The sequence below is a fragment of the Myotis davidii genome, unplaced genomic scaffold (assembly GCF_000327345.1).
Source record: "Myotis davidii unplaced genomic scaffold, ASM32734v1 scaffold73, whole genome shotgun sequence".
In the NCBI taxonomy this organism is placed as follows: Eukaryota; Metazoa; Chordata; class Mammalia; order Chiroptera; family Vespertilionidae; genus Myotis; species Myotis davidii.
In genome coordinates, this window is record NW_006286675.1 from 3964078 (window position 1) to 3985114 (window position 21037).

Sequence of the window (21037 nt, forward strand, 5' to 3'; positions counted from 1 at the left end):
TCCTTCCACTTATCATCCATCCATCATTTAGCCATCCATCCATTTATCTATCCATCTTTTTTCATCATTCAATAAGCGTTCACTAAGTATCTGCAATGTATCTATGAACTGATCATGGAAAGATGAAGAAGATACTCTTCTCTAGATGCTCATTGTTGTGTGTGTGTGTGTGTGTGTGTGTGTGTTTTAAAGATGTTTAGAGAGAGAGGAAGGGGAAGGGAGGGGAAGAGAGAGGGCGGGGGAGGGGGGGACATCGATGTGAGAGTGAAACAGGATTGTTCGGCTGTCTCCCGCACACCTCCTACCAAGGATTAATTCCACAAGGTGGGCATGAGCCCCAACTGAGAGTAGAACTGGTATTCCTTCAGTGCACAGGACAATACCCAAACACCCACCAGGGCTGTCTTTTTTTTAATAAACTTTTTATTTTGGAATAATTTTAGATTTATAGAAAAGTTGCAAAGATAGTGCAAAGAGTTCCCATATTCCTTCACCCTGTTTTTTGTTTTTTTCTAATGTTACCATCTTAAATAACCATGGTACATTTATCAAACCCAAGGAACCAACATTAATACATTACTATTAACTAAACTCGAGACTTACTCAGATTTCACCAGTTTTCCAATAACATCCTCCTTGTGTTCCAGCATCCAATCCAGGAGACTACATTGCATTTTGTTGTCAGGCCTCCTCTCTGGTCTGTAACAGTTTCTCAGACTTTCCTTTTTATCCAATGTGTGTGTGTGTGTGTGTGTGTGTGTGTGTGTGTGTGTGTATTGATTTGAGAGGAGGAGGGTGGGGGGAGAGAGATAAGAAACATCAATGATGAGAGAGAATCATTGATTAGCTGCCTCCTGCACGCCCCTACTGAGGATCAGCTATAACCCAGGCGTGTGCCCTGACTGGGATTCTAACCCTGACCTCCTGCTTCATAGATCAATGTTCAACCACTGAGCCACACTGGCCAGGCTAATGTTGTCTTTTTTATTATTAGACTGGGGTTATGGGTTTTTGGAAAGAATACCACCGAGGTGAAACACCCATTTCATCACATCATGTCAAGGGGTTCCTGATATCCACATAGCATCCCTGGTGGTGGTAAACTTGATCACTTGGTTAAGTAGTGTTTGCCAGGTTTCTCCACTGCAAGGTTACTATTTTTTCTTTGGATGTGATTCACTAACTCCAACTGCTCTCACTGAGGAGAAGGATTAAGCTCTGCTTCTGGAGGGGGCATGTATCTACATCTATTGTTTGGAAATCTAAGAGGAAGACTTGTTCCTTTATCTTTACGTATTTACTTATCCATCATTTATTTATGTCAGAATGGTCTCATAGATATTTATTTTGCATTATGGATTATAATCTCATATGAGTTATTTTGTTTCCCATATTGATCCAACCTTGGCCATTGAGAGTTCTTTGTTCTTTTTATCAGGGTAAAAAAACAACACCACTTTTAAAAATTTATCTTTATTGTCGAAAGTATTACAGCTGTTCTCTTTGTTTTTTTTCCCCATTGATCCCCTTCACCCCACAACTGCCCCTCCCAGGCCTTTCAGTTGGCTCTGCTGTCCCCTTGACATCCCATCCTTTTGTTTACTTAGCACTTCCTTCCTTTCTAATATACAAGATGCTCCAGGTTCCTCTTGTGTTTTTCCTGCCTCCGCCCTAGAATTAGCCACGTGTCCAAGGAGCCCTGATTCCTTTTATTGGAGAATGGTATTTAGAAATCAAGAGCTAGGTGCTCAGCATTTATTGTCTTTTGAGAGAAAGGAGACAGAAAAAGTGAAAATGTTATGTGTAATGTTCAAAATGCTGTGGAAGCAGAGAGAACAGAGTGACCACTTTAGGCATGAGGAGTCATCACTGAAGAAATGGTATTTGAAGTTGAGTCAAGTTTTCTAGCAGAGGTCAGAGTTGTGGGAGTAGGAATAGTAATCAAGGGCATCTGACTTTTTAATTTGATCTGACTATAGACTTACAATGACAATGATAGTGGCCCTGTGATGTTCTCGTTATATAAAAATTAGCAATTTTCACAGATTGTCTCTTTAGGAGAGGTTTTTTTCTATGTGAGCCCTGACAGTTGACAGTACTCCCTCCCTCCCTGTCTTCCTTTCAGTCTTTCTTTTAAATGTATCTAGTTCCTACTCTCTGCCAGGCCCAGTACAAGGTACAGGAGTGCAGAGAAGAATTTGATAGCTTCTGTCATCAAGAAGTTCTGTCCTCTATACCTATATCATTTTACTTTCTTCTCTTCCCTATAGCCCTTCACCAAGTGTCTAATTATTAATGCTTTTGCAGAACAGCATAAAAAATGAAGAGTAAGTATTAGCAATGTCTGTATTGTGAATCTGTATAGTACCTCACTCATTCAGAAAGACTTTTATGTTCACAGATAACAGTTGGTGTATATGATCCCTGTAACTTAGCCCAATACCCTGGATGGCCTTTGAGGAATTTTTTGGTCCTAGCAGCCCACAAATGGTACAGTATTTACATGTGACTGTCTTGTCTGTCTGTCTGTCTGTATGTTTTTGACAGTGTGTCTGCCTATGTCTGCATTTTTTTTCCCCCCACTTCTGGCACACAAACCAGGTGGGAGTCAATAAATCAGCCATGATCCAATTTCCGTCAGTGTTGAGCCCCTAAGCAGGCCTGTTATGGAGCTGCAGACTGTGACCATACTGTATTAAAGATGTTTCAGAATATGGCAGGGCAAGTAGCCAAAGGTTCTGACCCTGAAATTCTTCAGTCCTCTCTTCAGCTTTCAGATAGGATTATTCTTTTGCTTCTAGCCTTCTTTTGTCCTACCCTAAAATAATTTAAAAGGAGGGTACCTAAAAGGCCAATATACATTTGAAAAGATGCTCAACATCATTGATCATCAAGGAAATAAAATGAAATACTAATCCTATATAATAAAGAGGCAATATGCAAATTAAACCTCACTCCCTCACAAGATGGCTGCCTGTGACTAGGCCAGCAGGGGTGTAGTGAGGGATGACCAAACGACTGAACAGCAGGCTGAATGGAGCGACCAGGCCGGCAGCGGGGGTTAGGGAGGGACAACCAAATGACTGAACAGCAGACTGGGCTATCAGGCTGGCAGGCAGAGTGGTTAGAGGCAATCAGGCAGGCAAGCAGGTGAGTGGTTATGAGCTAGCAGTCCAGGATTGTGAGAGGGATGTCCGATTGCCAGTTTAGGTCTGATTCCTGGGATTGGGCCTAAACCTGGCAGTCAGACATCCCTAAGGAGTCCCAGATTAGAGAGGATGCAGGCTGGGCTGAGGGACCCTCTCCCCCCTCTACTCGCTCTTCCCCCCTCCTCCCCATGCATGAATTTTGTGAACTGGGCCTCTAGTCATTAATAAATCACAATACCAAGTCTTGTTGAAGATGTGGAGCAATTGGAACTCTCAGACACTGCTGGAAAACTGGCAGTATCTATCACAGTTAAAAATATTCATAGCTCAGCAATTGTACTCCCAAGTATATATCATACATAAATGCTCACTCAGATACAAGCAAAACACATATCAAGAATGTTTATGGTTGGGAGGCTCACTTTATTGGAGGATCTTCTTGTACACCAAAAGGTTTTGAGCTTGATTCCTGATCAGGTCACATATGAGTGGCAACCAATCAATGTTTCTCTTTCACATTGTTTTTTTTTTACTCTCCCTTCCTCTCTCTCTAAAAATCAACTGAAAATAAAACATATCCTTGGACAAGGATTTTTTTAAAAAACAAATTTTAAAAATATAGAATATATCTTTTTTAAATATTTTTTTCCATTGATTTTTAGGGTGAGAGTAAGGGAGAGGAATAGAGAGATAGAAACATCAATGAGAGAGAAACATCATTGATCGGCTGCCTCCTGCACACCCACTACTGGGGATGGAGCCCACAACCCAGGCATGTGCCCTGACTGGGAATCGACCGGTGACCTCTTGGTTCATAGATTGATCCTCAACCACTAAGCCACATAGGCCGGGCTGTCACAGCATTATCTACACTAATAAAAGAGAAACATGGTCATTGGCATACGACCACTACCCTTCCCATTGGCTAATCCCCCTGTCACTCACAGAGTAGGGCCGAGACATGCAAATTAACTGGCAGCCAAGATGGCGGCCGGCAGCCAGGCAGCTGATGCGAACAGGGAGGCTTGCTTGCTTCAGTGACGGAGGACTCCAACGTTCCCCGCCTGACTTGCCAGCCTCTCAGCTGCAACTCTAAGCAACTATGTTGTGAATAAAGAAGCTAAAAAAAACCCCAGAAACCTGCTTTACTCAGAGGAGCTTCAGCCAGCCGGACCGCAACATTGTATCAAATACAGATGGTAAACAAAGGCCAGAAACCTGTTTTCAGCAGCCGAGGTCTCAGAGCTAAAGCTGGCCCAGAATAAAAAAAAGAAAAAGAAAAAACGGAGCGGTTGGGAGCTTCAGTCCCAGCCTGAAAACAGCCCTCAGCCCCTCACCCAGACTGGCCAGGCACCTCAGTGGGGACCCCCACCCTGAAGGGGTGTGACCAGCTGCAAACAGCCATCATCCCCTCACCCAGACTGGCCAGGCACCCCAGTGGGGACCCCCACCCTGATCCAGGACACCCTTCAGGGCAAACCAGCCAACCCCACCCATGCACCAGGCCTCTATTCTATATAGTGAAAGGGTAATATGCCTCCCAGCACCGGGATCAGCGTGACGGGGCAGCGCCCAAACCCCCTGATCGCCCTGCAGCTCTGTGTGTGACAGGGGGCGGGGCCCCAACCCCCCCGCCCCCCACGGGCCCTGCTCTGTGTGTGACGGGGTAGAGCCATAACCTCCCCATTGGTCCTGCCCTGAGTGAGACAGTGGCGGCGCCCCAACCCCAGGCCTAAGCCAGCCGGTCGTTATCTCCCGAGGAGTCCCAGACTGCAAGAGGGCACAGGCCCATCTGAGGGACCTCCCCTTCCCCCGAGTGCACAAATTTTTGTGCACCGGGCCTCTAGATCTTAATATCCCCAAACGGGGAATAACCCGTATGTCATTCAGTAATGAAATGGAGTGGAATAAATTGTGGTGTATTCATTGCAATGGAATGCTATGTTACAAATTTTAGTGAACTGCCGATACATGTATCAATATAGATGAGTTTTAAAAACATGTTGAGTGAAATAAACTCAATATAAAAGAATATATACTTGGAAGTTAGAGTAGTAGTTACTTTTGAAGGGGTGGTTAATAACTGGGAGAAGCCATGAGATAGGCTCCTTTATATTTAAAAGCTGTGTACTTGAGTTTGTGGCTACTTTACTTAAATCAAAATGTTTACTTTTAAAAAATGAAGGTAGCTAAGTTATAGATTGTCCCTAGTGGGAGAATGGTTATACTTACTAGTGCTTATCCAGGTAGTCAGTCTATCTAGTGCACATGGGTTTCCTAACTACTGCAGTGTGGCTTCATAGAATGTAAGTGCAGATGGAGAGAAGGGCAACCAGAAGAACCCATGAATGCCCTAGCCATTCTTTTCAATGTCTTGTAAGCTTTTTTCTCCTACATTTAAGCTTTGTCGGAATTATTTAAGATTGTTATATGAAATTCACCTCGAAAGAAATCACAGCCTATTCCGCCTTCAGCCTCTAAGCACCAAGACAAAGGAAGCAGACAAGGATGTATTCAGAATCTCTCAAAGGTTAAGGCCAGCCGTGGGCAAACTATGGCCCGTTTGAAATGAATAAAACTAAAAAAAAAAAAAAAGACCGTACCCTTTTATGTAATGATGTTTACTTTGAATTTATATTAGTTTACACAAACACTCCATCCATGCTTTTGTTCCGGCCCTCCGGTCCAGTTTAAGAACCCACTGTGGCCCTCGAGTGAAAAAGTTTGCCCACCCCTGGTTAAGGCCATCCCTTGAGGGTGTCAGAGAAGCATAATTACAATGAATTGCATTCTTTCCACCTGGGTTTGCTGAAGTTCTAATGTGAGCTCTTTCTTTTCCTTCCTTAAAAAAATAAAAACAAAAACCAACCGGGGCCTAACATCAGGAGTAGTAGTTTCCAGTCTGTTGAAGTCCTCTGCTTCCGGGACCGCACCTTGCAGGGGGTCAGAGACATCACCCACAGCATCATCTTCGAAGTGAAGCTTCCAGAAATGGCGTTTAGCCCAGGTAATTGGCTGGTCTCTGAGAATGCATATAATGATTATTTGTCATAAACCTAATCAGGCTTAACTTTCCTTTCATCCTTTTACAATAGCAGCAGAAGGGAGAGAAGAGTACAATTTCTACCTCTTTGTCAATGTGATCACCTCCCTTGAACAGAGAGCAGCTCTGCTAGTCTGACAGGCACAAAGGCAAAGATTGTCCCCAGGAAATTTTCTCCAGGCAGGATTTTTCAATCTTAAGGATATTTTTCCCCCTAGTTTTGTTTTTATTTTTGCTTAAGACACAATCTTTATTCCTGACCCTTCTGAAAGGAAAAATGAAATATTAATGCACTCACATACTTATTTGTTACAAACTTAAAGTTGTGTGTGATTCTACTCTTCATGCACTAAATGAGTGAGCAAAAGTGCCATGTCTCTTTCCACATTTAATATTTTTCATTTTGGTCCTGTGTGATAGATATCAGCTATTCTCCTCCTTTCATAAATAAGGAAACAGGATCACAGACCTTTTATATAGATGTGTGTGTGTGTGTGTGTTACACTTATGTTTATATTCATGTCACAGAACACATATTGAAGTCTGATACTTACTAGTAACCACCACATGGAATATTCCTTATGAGGAATCTGTCCTGTTTAAAAGACAGAACACAATGTCTGGCATGTTATAGGTGCTTCATAAATGCTGATTTATGTTAATTTCCTATGACACTAAGCCTAGCACTCTCCAAAAGGATCCCTCAGATTTTTGTGTCTTACATGCTTTTCAGAGTAGTTTCACATACATTGTTCAATTCGCTCCTCACAGTGTCCCACATAGCTTCAAGGCACATTGCTTTCTTTAATCCACAAGTTGTGTGCCTTAAAGTGTTTTAGTGGTGCGGTGGGGAGGGGAGGATGTTAAAATTTCTTCTGAGCTGGCATTTCTAGAATGCAGAATTCAGAAGGATCCAGGATTGACTCTGATGACATTTTATCAGTAATTCTTTGCTGTAGCACTGATAAATGTCTTAAAGAGACTTCTTAGAGAGATTGACCTCAAAGTGCTTGGTCAGACAATTGGGGAAGTGGCTTACTTGTTACTTTGAGCCATAATAAATGCATTGCCTCCCTGCTATTTTTAGATAATTGCATTTGGTTTAGCACCCTCTTCTGGCACATTCTAAAATAGCTTCCATGTGATGCTAACTTACATACTGTACTTTTGTTATATTAAAGCCACAACTTGAGGGTAGTTCTAGGGAAATGAGGTTAACTAAGAAGTAATGCGGGCCTGGTCTATACCTGGTAGGCCACCATTGCCTTCCATACTTCCCTCCCTAAATCCTGCCAATCACCCTTGGAGGAGGCACTTTTCTTTCCATTTTTAAGTTAAAGTCACTGAATTACTCGTATTCCCTGTTCCCAGTATTACTGATGCTTGATGGAACTGGCAAACCCAGGAAATACTGCATTTACATTTGAAAAAGAGGCTTTCTATAATCCAGTAATGTCTCAATACATCTTTTTTGAATGTGGATGGAAAGGCAATTTTTCTTTATTTTTTTCATGTGAATTAATAGTTCCCCTTTTAGCTGTAAATTAAACTTTATCTTTCACCCTGGCCAGGTGGTTCAGTTGTTTGAAGAATCATCCCATACACCAAAGGGTTTCAGGATCAATCCCTGGGTCAGGGTACATCTTAGGTTTGTAGGTTTGATGCCCAGTTGAGTTGCATTGGGAGGCAACCAGTGGATGTTTCTCTTTCACATCTATGTTTCTCTCTCCCTCCCACTCTAAAATCAGTAAAATTAAAAAAACAACAACATTACCTTGGGCAAGGATTAAAAAAATCTTTCTAAATAATTATTCTGTATCATAGTATGAACTGAAGGTATTAGAATAGCAGGATTTTTTAGTATTTCTAAGACAGCCCATAGTTGCAGTGGTATAACAAGTATAATTTTAAATATCCTGTATTTTCTTACACTCTTCATAGTGGAGCCAAACCCACCCTCCATTGCTAATATAAAGAATATCCTGGCAACTGGCTGAAGGAGGCAGCAGATGCTGCTGAGGGTGGGAGAGCCCCCATTTTAATTCCTGTCCTGATGTTCCTCCTAGTTGACTAACTGGGAAAACAGGTCCTAAGTTTCCCCTAAAAATCTTTCTCAATAATTTTGGATATGACTTATAGATACAGTTTATATGGAAGCAGATATGATAGATTAAATATCTATAGTATCCCAAAAATGTATACAGGCACTTTGAATAGTTATAAAGGTAACTAGAGGCCTAGTGCACAAATTCGTGCACCAGTAGGGTCCCTTGGCATGGCTGGCGATCAGGGTCAGTCAGGGCCATCTTGCCTAGTCCTGATTGGGGCAATGGGGACCGGCCGGCTGGAGGGGGACTGTGGAAGGTTGGCCAGCCAGGGAGGGACCATGGGAGGGCTCCAGGGCAGGTCCGGCCTGTCTCACCCAGTCCTGACTGGGGCTGATTGGAGCCAGGGAGGGACGTGGAAGAACCCATCTAGCCCAGTCCTGATCCAGGCTAGCTGGCCAGGGAGGGACTGTAGGAGGTTGGCCAGCCGGGGAGGGATCACTGGTGGGTTCCAGGGCATGTCCGACCGTCTCGCCCAGTCCTGATCAGCTGGAACCCAGCAGCAAGCTAACCTATTGGTCGGAGTGTCTGCCCCCTGGTGGTCAGTGTGTGTCATAGTGACTGGTGAAACAGTCGAACGAATGGTCGGACACTTAGCATATTATGCTTTTATTATATAGGATGTTTATTAAAATACATTTCATTTTCAAAATTGAGCTATCATCTGTTAAAGTGTGTATACATTTTGGGGGGACAGCCTGTATAGAATTTTTTCATTGTCAGTAAGTTTAAAGTACATCTAATTTTCTTAGAAATAGCTATAGCATTTTGAGTACTGAGATGTTTTAATTTGAAATGATATTTTGTTTTTGTCCCATGATTTTTTTTTTTATGAGAAAGCTTAGGCTGGAGTTATGAACTACTGTACTAGACTGTACTTGCCAGGTTTCTTATGCTGTGTATTAGGGAAGCATTTTTTATTAATGTAAGAATAGTAAGGAAATATGATTTAGTAACAAGTCTGAATTCTTTTTCCCAGAAAAAGAATTTTGAAGTTTTAACCTCTTTTAAGAACTCAAATTTATTATATCAGTTTTAATTTTTCATGACTCTGAAAACAGGACCACACCAGAGGCCTGAATTAGAAAAAGAAGGGACATTTGTTTTTGGACTTCTTTCTGTGAATGATGCCCCCCAGCCAAATTGAGGCTCAAATAGCTTTCCAGAATGATTGGTTCCAAGGTTTTCCATTGGTCATCCTATCTCATCTTTTCACACAAAAAAGATTATGTAAATGAAATCAACACCTTCTAGGTCCCATAATTATATTAAGCAATATTATTTTATTTTACTTTTATTGATTTCAGTGAGGAAGGTAAAAGGCGAGAGAGAAACATCAATGATGAGAACCATTGATTGGCTGCCTCCTGCACACCCACTACTGGGGATCGAGCCTGCAATCTGGGCATGTGCCCTTCACCGGAATTGAACTTGGGACCCTTCATTCCGCAGGCCAACTCTCTATCTACTGAGCCAAACCAGTCAGGGTGCAATACTATTTTTTTTTTAAATGAAAGGTCAAAAGCTAAAAAGTTTCCAAGGAAAGGAAAATAGAGGTGTCAATAGAAATCTAAAAGAAGGAGAGTGGCCAAAGAATACCAGTGTATCATTAGAAACAAACAAAATTTCTCCCAATAGTTTTGTACATTAAGTCAAGGAGTTTCTGTTCCTTCAGAGACTTATATAAGGCAGACTATTAAAGGGGATGCCGGTAGGGTGGGTTGTAGCTGGGTGAATTCCCTGCGAAGGAATTGAGGCTTTATTGTGAATTTCAGGGATTCAGTGAGATCTAGAGATGTGGCGAGTGTAAGAGAGTGGCTGGACCCCATTAGCAAGTTTTCACCAAGAAAGTCAGGTTTCCATTAAGGTGAGGAGGTAGCAGGAGTATCTACAAAGCAAGTGAGGTTTTTAAGAGGATTTTTGCAACAGTAGAATAGAGCTGCTTTTCCCTAAATGTGTTACCAGTGATGGAAGGAGATACTGAGAGCCAGGTAAATTTGGGAAACACAAAGCCAACTTAAATTCAATGTTCCTGTACTGTAGGCTCCTCAAAGCTTTTATCTCCCTCACATGCAACTTGAATCTCCAGGTTTGGGTGGTGGTAAGGAGTGGATAGGGAACACAGAAATGGGTCCAGAGGTATTTCCCATGTCTATTAGCCACAGTATCCTTACCTTCTGAACTGCCAGAATTGGAGTTACATAGGCACCCATAGCAGAGGTTAAAAGAGATAGGGAAGGGGAAAGTCTAAATGGATAAGGATGAGCTTAAAGGAAAGGGCAGTTTAACAGAGGGACAGTCCTCTTGGACTGTGATCTGCCCACAGGTAGGTACACAATGATGGAGTTGAGTGGCTGAGCAGAGGGACACAAAAATGAGGAACAGAAGGGATGTACTGTTCACATCCCAGTGGGAACTTCATCAGAAGCTGTGCTGGCATCATAGTAGTCAGTTTCCTTAGAATAGATAGGGAACCTTCAACAGGGTTATCCCAGTGCCAAATACGATTGTTTTTATTTGAGCAACTGCAGAAATCAAAGCAACTTGGGCTAGAGTTGAGGGCTATTTCAGAAGCTCCTCTACAGGTCTACTGGCCTCTAAACAAGATTCCTGGTAGCCATGGAAGACGGGAAGGCAACTGAGGCAAGTAGATGCAAATTCAGGCCTAAGAACCTTTTTGAGAAGGGTGTACCAAAAGTTTATCAGTATATGGGCCATCTTGCTGCTTGACTGACTTGTTTTTATCCTTCTCTCCTTCATTAAACTTATTGTTTTATTTGCTTTAAGATTGTCCCAAAGCAGTTGGATGGGAAAAGAACCAGAAAGGAGGCATGGGACCAAGGATGGTGAACCTCAGTGAGTGCATGGACCCTAAAAGGTATATTTTGGAAGATAGTTTCTTCAATGGATCTTTTGCACACTAGGTTCTATGAGGTCAATGGCACTGCACAATTCAGTCCAGGGGTGCCATTCACATGAACAATGGGTGTTATTGCATTCTTTGCTGCCTAACTCATAATTTAAGTTTGGTTGTGGGAATTAATATTAATGATGGATATCCTGAAGGGCACACGGTTCATCTGTTCATGTAGACATTCTAAATTTTATTCTTGCTTCAAGCACAGACTCTAAGACCTGTATATCTGCAACATGTTGTAGTCCTTTATTCATTGCCCTTTAATTTTGTTCTAGTAGCCTACATTGAAGGACATTATAAGAAATATCTCATGGAAACCAATATTGTATTTAAGGGAGAGTGTAAGTGCACCCTTTATTGAGGGCATGGAAGAAAAGTCTCTGTTTTCAGTTTTAGGAAAAACTTTCTTCTTAAGCAGCTGGTAGCTGGTGTGTTTTGGTTTATAGACACAATGACTTCTAGTACCAGTCATGCTTCTGTTTTCATCTTCACAGCCAGGAGCTTAGTATCAAATATGTGGCCTATTTCTAACAATTGCAGAGGACTACAGTGTTACGGTTCTGCACAGTAACCTTTCTCCTACCCATTTACCCTCAAGCTTCATCTTAGTTTTCCTTTGATTCTAATTTCCTAAGTATTTGTTTCTTCTTTTCTCATATAGTTACTTCTATTCAAAAAGGCCAAAATTGGGGTATAAATGAGTAGCTGACTGAATCATTAAATAATTCTCTCATTTTCTAGGTTAGCTGAGTCATCAGTGGATCTAAATCTCAAATTGATGTGTTGGAGATTAGTGCCTACTTTGGACTTAGACAAAGTTGTGTCTGTCAAATGTCTGCTGCTTGGAGCTGGCACCTTGGGCTGTAATGTAGCTAGGACACTGATGGTAAGTTTGTGGGGGCCAAATGGTACCTTTGAAGCTTCTTTTCCCATTTTACTATATCTGATTGCCTTCCACCTCCCAGATGCCCTTTCTTCTCTCTCTCTTCCTTCTCCCTCCCTCTCAGTTTATTTTTAAATATAAATGGAACACATGCTTTTATTATAAGGTAAAAACACAAAGTCCCTCCATCTCCATCCCAAGGCACATTTCCCAGAATTAAGTAGACTTTTTAGATTAATATGCAGTATATTTTCCCCTGAAGTATTCTTAGGCATATACAAATGAGAGACATTTGTCATCATTGCTGTTATTTATTTTTATGAAAATTGGATCATAGCATACTGTCTATAACAGGTTTTTGTTCTTAACTTAATATGAAAATAATTATGGCTCTCTTTATGTATTCCATATTATCTATATGTACTATTTCATTGTATGACTGAGTCCTCGGTTTATTTAATCACTGTCAGCATATTTTTCTTTTAGAGATGATAATGGTATGAACATTTTTACATTTATATCTTTACATATTCATAGTATTATTTCTTTTGGGAAAAAGTTCTAGAAGTAGAATTGCTATAGTAATTTTTTTTCTTCCCAAATCAAATTATCTTCCAAAAACATGTGAGGAACAGAGCTTTTTATTTGCATTTCTTTAATTAGTGAGGGTGAGTCTAAAATTTTATTTCTTTTGTGAAATTTATTTCTTCTATTCATGTTCTCTGGGTTGTTTCTTTTATGGTTTTGGAGTTCTTTTTATTATGGATTAACCTTTTTTGTTATATGATGCACATCTTTTTCTCAACATATTAATTTAAAGTATATTTAGCCATATAAGGTTTTTTTTTAATTTTTGTGACTCATTATGTTAGTCTTTTTTTTATGGTTTACAACACTTTTGCGTAAAAGTTATAAAAAAGGAAAGTTATCCATTTTCCTATCAACTTTTCACTTTGTTCCTTTTAGTGTTTGTTTAATATACATTTTAAAACCACATATGATATATAATAATGTCCCTTGCTTTTATCAGTTAACATTGTAAACACTTTCTCAAGAAAGTGCCTTCTTGTATGAGGAAACATAATTTACTGGGACATTCCTTTAATGTTAGGCATTAACATTGATTCCAATACTTAAGTATAAATTTTTATAAATTTTTACATAGCCAGAAATTATGTTGCTAAGAACATCTTTGTGATTTCATCTTCAGACTATTTCCTAGGAAAGATTGCTGGAAGTAGGTCAAAGGATGTGTGCATTATAAAGACTCCAGAAACATTGCCAAATCACTTTCCAGAAAAATTACACCAGTTTATGTTCTCAACCAGTAAAACAGGTGTTTCACTGCCACATCCTCACCAGCATTGAGTATTGTAATTTTCTTTAATCTTTTCAGATTAGCCATTTAAACTGTGTAGCATTCCGGGAAGCCAGAAGTCAAGTGTGAAAGTCCACCTGCATGTGACTAACCTATGGCATGTTTGTAATTTATCTGGCTTTCTTCCCCCTGCCCAGCATGTCCCCAGACTGCCTTCCTTGCTATCCACTCAGCGTTGCTTTAAAGAATGCAAAAATACTTTAGAAATAAATATCCCCAAACTAAGCACAAATGACTTGGATTTCCCACACCTTAATTCTCTGTCCACGGTAGATTATTTAGCTAGGTTAGTAGACCAAAAAGTTAACTGTGGACATCAAAACAAACAATTGATCTAAACTAAGGTTTTCAAATATGGATTCTAGCCTGTCTTTCTCAACCCCCAAAACAAATCTTGAGTCTACATTGATTATTCCCCCTACAATCGTCAGTCTAATTTAGTTTCAAGGTCCCTAATAGATGGATATTGAAAGGAAAGAGAGCGGAATCTTAGTTTTATGGCTAATCCTGTCAGAGCTTCTCTTAAAATAAATCATTATGCTTATTTATGATCTACTGAAATACACACACCCCACCTCACCCCCCAAAAAAGTAGGCATCTTCATTTGGTTGTAACTCTAGGGATCTCATTTTTTCCCCACCATTAACTACATCTATGACTTTAGGTGAGTCACTTACCTTTTCTGGGCTTTAGTTTCCATATATGTAAAACAGTAATTAGACTAAGAATTTTAGATATCCCATCCAACTTTGAAGTTGTGTGGTTCTATAAGACTTTATAAGATGAAAACTGAGAATATTGGAATCATACTCTGTATTCCAGATTAGTAAGGCTTTTGCCTCTTGGAGAAATAATACAAAATCTTCTACAGTGTTAGTGGGAAATAACTTGTAAGTCATTTCCCCCAGATGTTAATTTAAGCTTTAAGTAAGTTTTAAGATGAGCTGTTATTTATACTTACAAAATTATTCCTTAAAGAAAAGCAACGACATTGGGGATTATTGCTAATTATAGCAGCATAGACAATTTTTATAAGACTCGCTTCAAAATCTTTTTCTGGTTCCACTGTCAAAAGTAATGAATTATTAGTTAGAGCAACTCTGACATTTCTTAGTCTCATTACACAGGAAACCAGGCACTGGCTATATAATTATTTTATCTTTTAAAGGAAGTTGATATTCTATTTATAAAAAACTGAATTTACACAATTTAATTTCTGAAGTTCCCTATATTTTGAGGTCCCTAAGTTGCTCGAAAGCAAACCCATTTTAGGTATTTCAAGAGAGATACCCCGTGAAATGTTCACCAGAAACACACCATGGTATCCTGTTTCCATGCAGGGGTGGGGCGTCAGACACATCACATTTGTGGATAATGCCAAGATCTCCTACTCCAATCCTGTGAGGCAGCCTCTCTATGAATTTGAAGATTGCCTCACAGGTGGCAAGCCCAAGGCCCTGGCTGCAGCAGACCGGCTCCAGAGAATATTCCCCGGAGTGGTATGTCGATGCTGTTTGGGGATGTCACAGGTTGCTCCTATATCTTCAGTGTTTAAGTCTTGAGGAATGAGGCGGCCTGGTATTGGTGAAAGACATTCAGACATCTGTCACTTACTGCCAGGCCCTCATCATGTGGCTGAGCCGCTGTTTCCTCATCACAGAGATGGGGATTAAAAGACAAAACAAAACCTAATATATTATTGTATAAAGAAATGAAGAATATATGAAAAAATATTTTGTGAGTTACAATGCCTTATTTGACTTTAAGTTGAGGAATTCTGGGGGTATGTATATTTTTATATCCTGCCTTGTTCCAAAAGGGTTATGGTGGCAGATGTAGGATACTGTTTTTCCTTCTTCATCAGAATACACAGATAGTTACTTAGAACACAATTATGAAATTAAATTGAATGTAAAACTGTGCAGAAGAAAGATTGAGCTAAATGTTTAGCTTTTTACTCTAGCTTCTTCTTATTTTTGAGTTTGATCATTTAAACACCAGATAATAGGAGACAAGTCATTCAGCTCACTTGGTTCAAAATCTTGTCAGGGTTTTTCCTACATTCTGCAAAAGAGATTCTGCATCTTGCATGCTTAATCAATTTACCTGACAGAGGTTAGATTAGGTGTCTCTGAAGCATCTGTTTATACTTAAAATGCCATAAGAGACTCAGCCCTAGCTTTAAAAAAACAGAAGTAAGCCCACTTTCTCAAAGTTTCTCTATTTAGTTACTCATTATTCATTCATTTTAGATGTCTTTGCTTTAGAAGTAACTTTGACAGCTTTGTTCATTTGAGCAGCATATCTGAGGAATGTCATTTATTGGGTTTAATTCAACAGTATTGATTGAGCACCCACTATGTATCCAGGTAGGTTACTGGATGCCAAAAGAAATAAGAATAAATTACAACCCTGTCATTAAGAAGATCTATCAGTTAGGTTGCTGCTGTGATAATATTGCATATCATACATCCCAACATTTTAGTAGCTTACAATTATAAATATTTATTTCATGCTTACAGGAGTGTAGGTTGACTGTGGTTTAGCTGCTGGGCTAGGCTGGACTCCAAGCTTCAAATCAGATTCTAGTCTTCTCTGTATGTCATTATTTTAAAATCTAGGCTCAAGGAGCAATAGGCATCTGATCCTGCTCTTCTTATGGTAAGAAGATGGAAGTGTAAAAGCATTGGTAAAAACTTACCATACTTATACCTCTTAAAGTCTCAGCTCACTAATAGCAATATGCCGTGTCCTCCATCTCCATCACCAAAGTAATTCACAGGGCCACACTCTAAGTCAGTGGGGTAGATCAGTACATTCTGCTTTCCTAGTGGGAGGTCCTGCAGTCATATGGCAAAGGGCATGGAAGTGTAATTCTATTAGAGGGATGCAGTATATAGCTGAGAAGAAGAATCCAGTCTAATCACTGACAAGTGTTATGAACTCCCCTTGGGGTCCCAACAGATCTGGCTTTGAATCTGAGCTCTGCCACTTATTTGTTGCCTGAAATATTGGCTTGCTCAAGTCCTAGCCACTGTCTTTGAGCCAGCTCAGTCCCCCCTATTTATTTGTTTATCCTGTTACTTAATTATTCATCAAAATATTTAAGGCTGTGTGCTTGGGATTAGGAAACAAAACAGCCAAAGTTTTCTCTTCCTTATTTGGAGCTTATTATCTAGTTGGGGAGACAGGCATTTACAACTAATTTCACAAAATATTATGATTGTAATAAGTACCCAAAGCAGGAGCTCAGTTGCCATGAGAATGTTTAAGAGGAAGGCCTTACTAAGACTACACTTCCTTGAGGAAACTAAGTCTTGTATGATGAGTGGAGTTAGCTAGACCAATGGTGGCAGACCTATCTGTGCAAACACTTGTGATAGTCAGCAGCATGGTGCTTCTGTGGAACTGAAGGAAAGCCAGGGTGGCTGAAGCACAAAGGTCAAGGAAGACAGACAAGAGGCTGGGCAAAAGCAAGAGCCAGACCATCCTGGGCCCTTAGCGATCAAATTCAACTTTCCTTGAAAACATTAGCCTACCAGGATCAAGGTTCTTTCTTCGCTTTTCCATCCCTACTGGATTATTAAGTTCTTGAGCCCAGTAGTTCAGGTCTCTTATAGTTTTATCCTTCATGCCTATTCAGTAATCCTATGTAATAAAGAGCTAATATGCAATTAGACCGGATGGTGGACCGACCTTCCAGAATGACCAGTGCGGGGGTTGCGGGGGGCGGGGCCGTGAGGCTGCAGCAGCTGCAAGGGCCTACCCTTGCATAGATTTTGTGCATCAGGCCTCTAGTAATAGATAATACCCATCAAAGTACTACTATAATTGATTCATGAAAAATACAACCCATCAAAGTACTGCTATAATTCATTCATGAAAAATACTTGTGACACTATTTCACTTATTGGTTAGCCAGGCTTACCCATAAAGAACATTTTCTCTATATGTTTGATTTAGTGTAGTTTTTACATTCAAGAAATATTTATTCATTTCCTTCCTTACACTAGGTCATGGCCAAAAGTCTAGTCCTAAGTGAACAAGACATGAAAAGAACTGCTCTGCTACAAACACCATGCCTAATTTGGGGGTTGAATTAATTGACTAGCAAAAAATCTGACCTTTAATAAATAAAAGAACTATTTGAGGTTACCATTTTTTTAAAGGCAAGGCAATAAAATTTAGAATTCTGGAGCCACACTAAAGGTTTTAAAACCCAGCTCTGAACATCTGCTTCCAACCCTGACAAGTAACTGATAATGGACTAGCTCTCCTGTCATAAACAGTTATCACCTGGAATATATAAAATGACTCTTTTCAGACAGCGGACAACAGGCAGTGAGAGACTGTGATCCCAAACAGAAGGGAAAGAATAAATGCTTGTCCCAACTTATTGCATAAAGGCATTTCCTGGCCCATTTCAGAGTTCATAGGGTATTCTTGGTTTGGATGAGCTGAGGAAACTGAGATCAGAATTCAGAGCAGCTAAGGTGGCTGGAATTTGTGGGGCAGAACATCAGACTTCTGGAGTCGTTCAGAGAAGGAGGTCTAGATCAGCAGTCACCAACCTTTCAGACCTCCGGTTGCTGACTGCTAGTCTAGATACCATCTTGATCCGAGAGGGAGAGAGAGAAACATCACTGATGAGAGAGAATCATGGATTGGCTGCCTCCTGCACGCCCCCGACTGGGGATCGAGCCCACAACCTGGGATTGTGCCCTGGGAGACATTGAATTCCCATCTATCCAGAAGGAAGAGACCTCATTGAATACTCCAAACCATTAGGTGACACCCCAGTAAGGCCATAGCATTAAACATAAAAGCTAAAACTGCAAAGCTTCTAGGAGCAAGCAACTAGTGATCTTGTGATAGGCAAATATTTCTTGGGACCCAGAATACTGACCATAAGTGAAAAAATGTATAACTTGAACTTGGTCGAAATCTAAAGCTTCACTTCTCAAAAGGCACCATTAAGAGAATGAAAAGGCTGGCCAAAACTGAGAAAGTACTCATAGTATGTATATTTGGCAAACATCTTTATCCAGAATACATAAACAAATCCTTTTACTCAATAATAAGAAGACAGACATACTGTTGTGTCTTTTTTTAAGGGGCAAAAGACTTAGACAGGCACTAATTTCATAGTGAAGCTTTATAAATTTGCAGTGAACACATGCAAATGCTGAACATTAATAGTCATCAGGGAAATAATAACCACAAAGATATTTCACTACACATCCACTAAAATGGCTACAATTAAGAAGATTAACAGTGCTAAGTGTTATCAGGCTGTGGAGCAACCAGAACTCTCATAGTTGGCTGGCAAAACAAGGCCTTTGGAAATTAGTCGGGCAGTTTCTCATGGAACTAAACATACACCTACCTAATGACCCTAAAATTCCACTTTTAGTTATTTAAGAGAAATGAAAACATATACACAGGGATGGGCAAAAGTAGGTTTACAGTTATGAGATATTATTTATTAATTAATTATTGTATTATGTATTTGTATTATCTTCCATATGAACCACTGTAAACCTACTTTTGCCCACCCCTGTATACTAAAAGACTCACACACAAATGTCCATAATAGTTTTATCCATAATAGCCAAAATTTAGAAGTAACCCAGAAAGTGAATAAACAAATTGAGGTATATTCACACAACAAAAAGGAATGTACTATCGATGCTTAACAATATGGATGAACTTCAAAAGCATTATGCTGAGTGAAAGAAACCAAACATAAACAAGACATACTATAGGATACCACTTATGTGAGACTCTAGATTAGGCAAAACCAATCTAGGGTTTAAAAAGTCAGACTAATGCACCCCTATGTTCACTGCAGCATTATTTACAGTAGCCACGATATGGAAAAACCTAAGTGTCCATTGATAGATGAATGATTAACGAACGTGTGGTACATATATACAATGGAGTATTACTCAGCCATAAAAGGAATTAAATGTTGCCATTTGTGACAACATGGATGGACCTAGAGGGTATAATGGTAAATAAGTCAGACAGAGAAAGACAAATATATGATTTCACTTATATGTGGAATCTAAAAAACAAAATAAATGAAGAAACAAACATAAATAGAGAGAATGAACTGATGGTTGCCAGGGAGGAGGGGGCTAGGGGAAGGGGCAAAAAAATGAAAGGTTTAAGAAGTACAAATTGGCAGTTATAAATAGCCACGGGATGTAAAGTACAGCATAGGGAATATTGTCAGTAATATTATACCAACTATGTTGGTGCCACATGGTTATTAGACTTATCAGGTTGATCACTTCATAAGATGTATAAATATCTAATCACAGTTATACACCTGAACCTAATGTAATATTGCATGTTAACTATAATTGAAAAATACATTTAAAAAAAATATCAGAACAGTGGTTGTCCCAGTGAGGTTGGAAAGTAATGGGAATTGACTGGAAGTATAATGAACAACATAAACTGATGAACCAAAACAGATCCAGAGACAGAGAAGCATCGATCAGATGTTCAAACCTCAGAGGGAAGGTAGGGGAAGGTGGGGTAAAGGGGAGAGATCAACCAAAGCACTTGTATGCATGCATATAGGCCTAACCAATGGACACAGACACCAGGGGGGTGAGGGCATGAGCGGGTGTGGAGGTGGGGAGGCAATAAGGGGATAAGAACACATATGTAATACCTTAATCAATAAAGAAAATTTAAAAACAAAACACCTCTCTGGGTGATTCTATTGTGCAACCAAGGAGAAAACCTACTATGTTGCAACTTGCTGAATTCCAGCCTCAGGTGTATAAACCTAAATGGTGAGCCAGGGCCAATCGTAAGGAGGTTTATTGGCTGAAATTTTAGCAAGCAGAGAATTATTTAGGTTAGCAAAGTGGATGTGGATGAGGATCTGTATTATTCAATAGGTTAGAATTGGTATTGAGTAATTATTGGTATTGAGTAATTGGTATTGAGTAATTATGCTTCATTTTTTAAGACAGTAAAATACCTAAAAACATGTTTGGACCAAGTTATCACGATTTAATATATTTTGTCAATTATAAGACAGTAAGTTTTCATCATCATCATCATGATTATTACTGTAGTTGTTACTTTTCTTATTGTTTATTATAGTACTTGATAGATGTACCATACTTTTTTTTTATTGCTTACAGTATTACAAAGGGTATTATATATGTGTCCCATTTTCCCCCCCGCCCTTGACAATCCCCTGGCCTCCCCTACCCCCCAGTGTCTTATGTCCAGTGGTTATGCTTATATGCATGCTAAAGAACATTTGGTACATATATACAATGGAGTATTACTCAGCCATAAAAGGAATTAAATGTTGCCATTTGTGACAACATGGAGGGACCTAGAGGGTATAATGCTAAATAAGTCAGACAGAGAAAGACAAATATATGATTTCACTTATATGTGGAATCTAAAAAACAAAATAAATGTGGTATTTTTCCTTCATTGACTGGCTTATTTCACTTAGCATAATGCTCTCCAGTTCCATCCATGCCGTTGCAAATGGTAAGAGTTCCTTCTTTTTTACAGCAGCATA

At 39.7% G+C, this 21037-nt stretch overlaps 1 protein-coding gene across 4 annotated transcripts in view; it reads left to right on the top strand.

Moving 5' to 3' along the window:
* Positions 1–21037, top strand: part of ATG7 (autophagy related 7) — a 239242-nt gene that overhangs the window by 42683 nt on the left and 175522 nt on the right. For all 4 annotated transcript variants that reach the window (XM_006758276.2, XM_015560374.1, XM_015560375.1 and 1 more), the window contains exons 8-12: positions 2402–2490; positions 6035–6156; positions 11085–11175; positions 11956–12100; positions 14817–14975. In XM_006758276.2, the coding sequence (XP_006758339.1) occupies positions 2402–2490; positions 6035–6156; positions 11085–11175; positions 11956–12100; positions 14817–14975 (606 nt within the window). The remainder of the gene's footprint in view (positions 1–2401; positions 2491–6034; positions 6157–11084; positions 11176–11955; positions 12101–14816; positions 14976–21037) is intronic.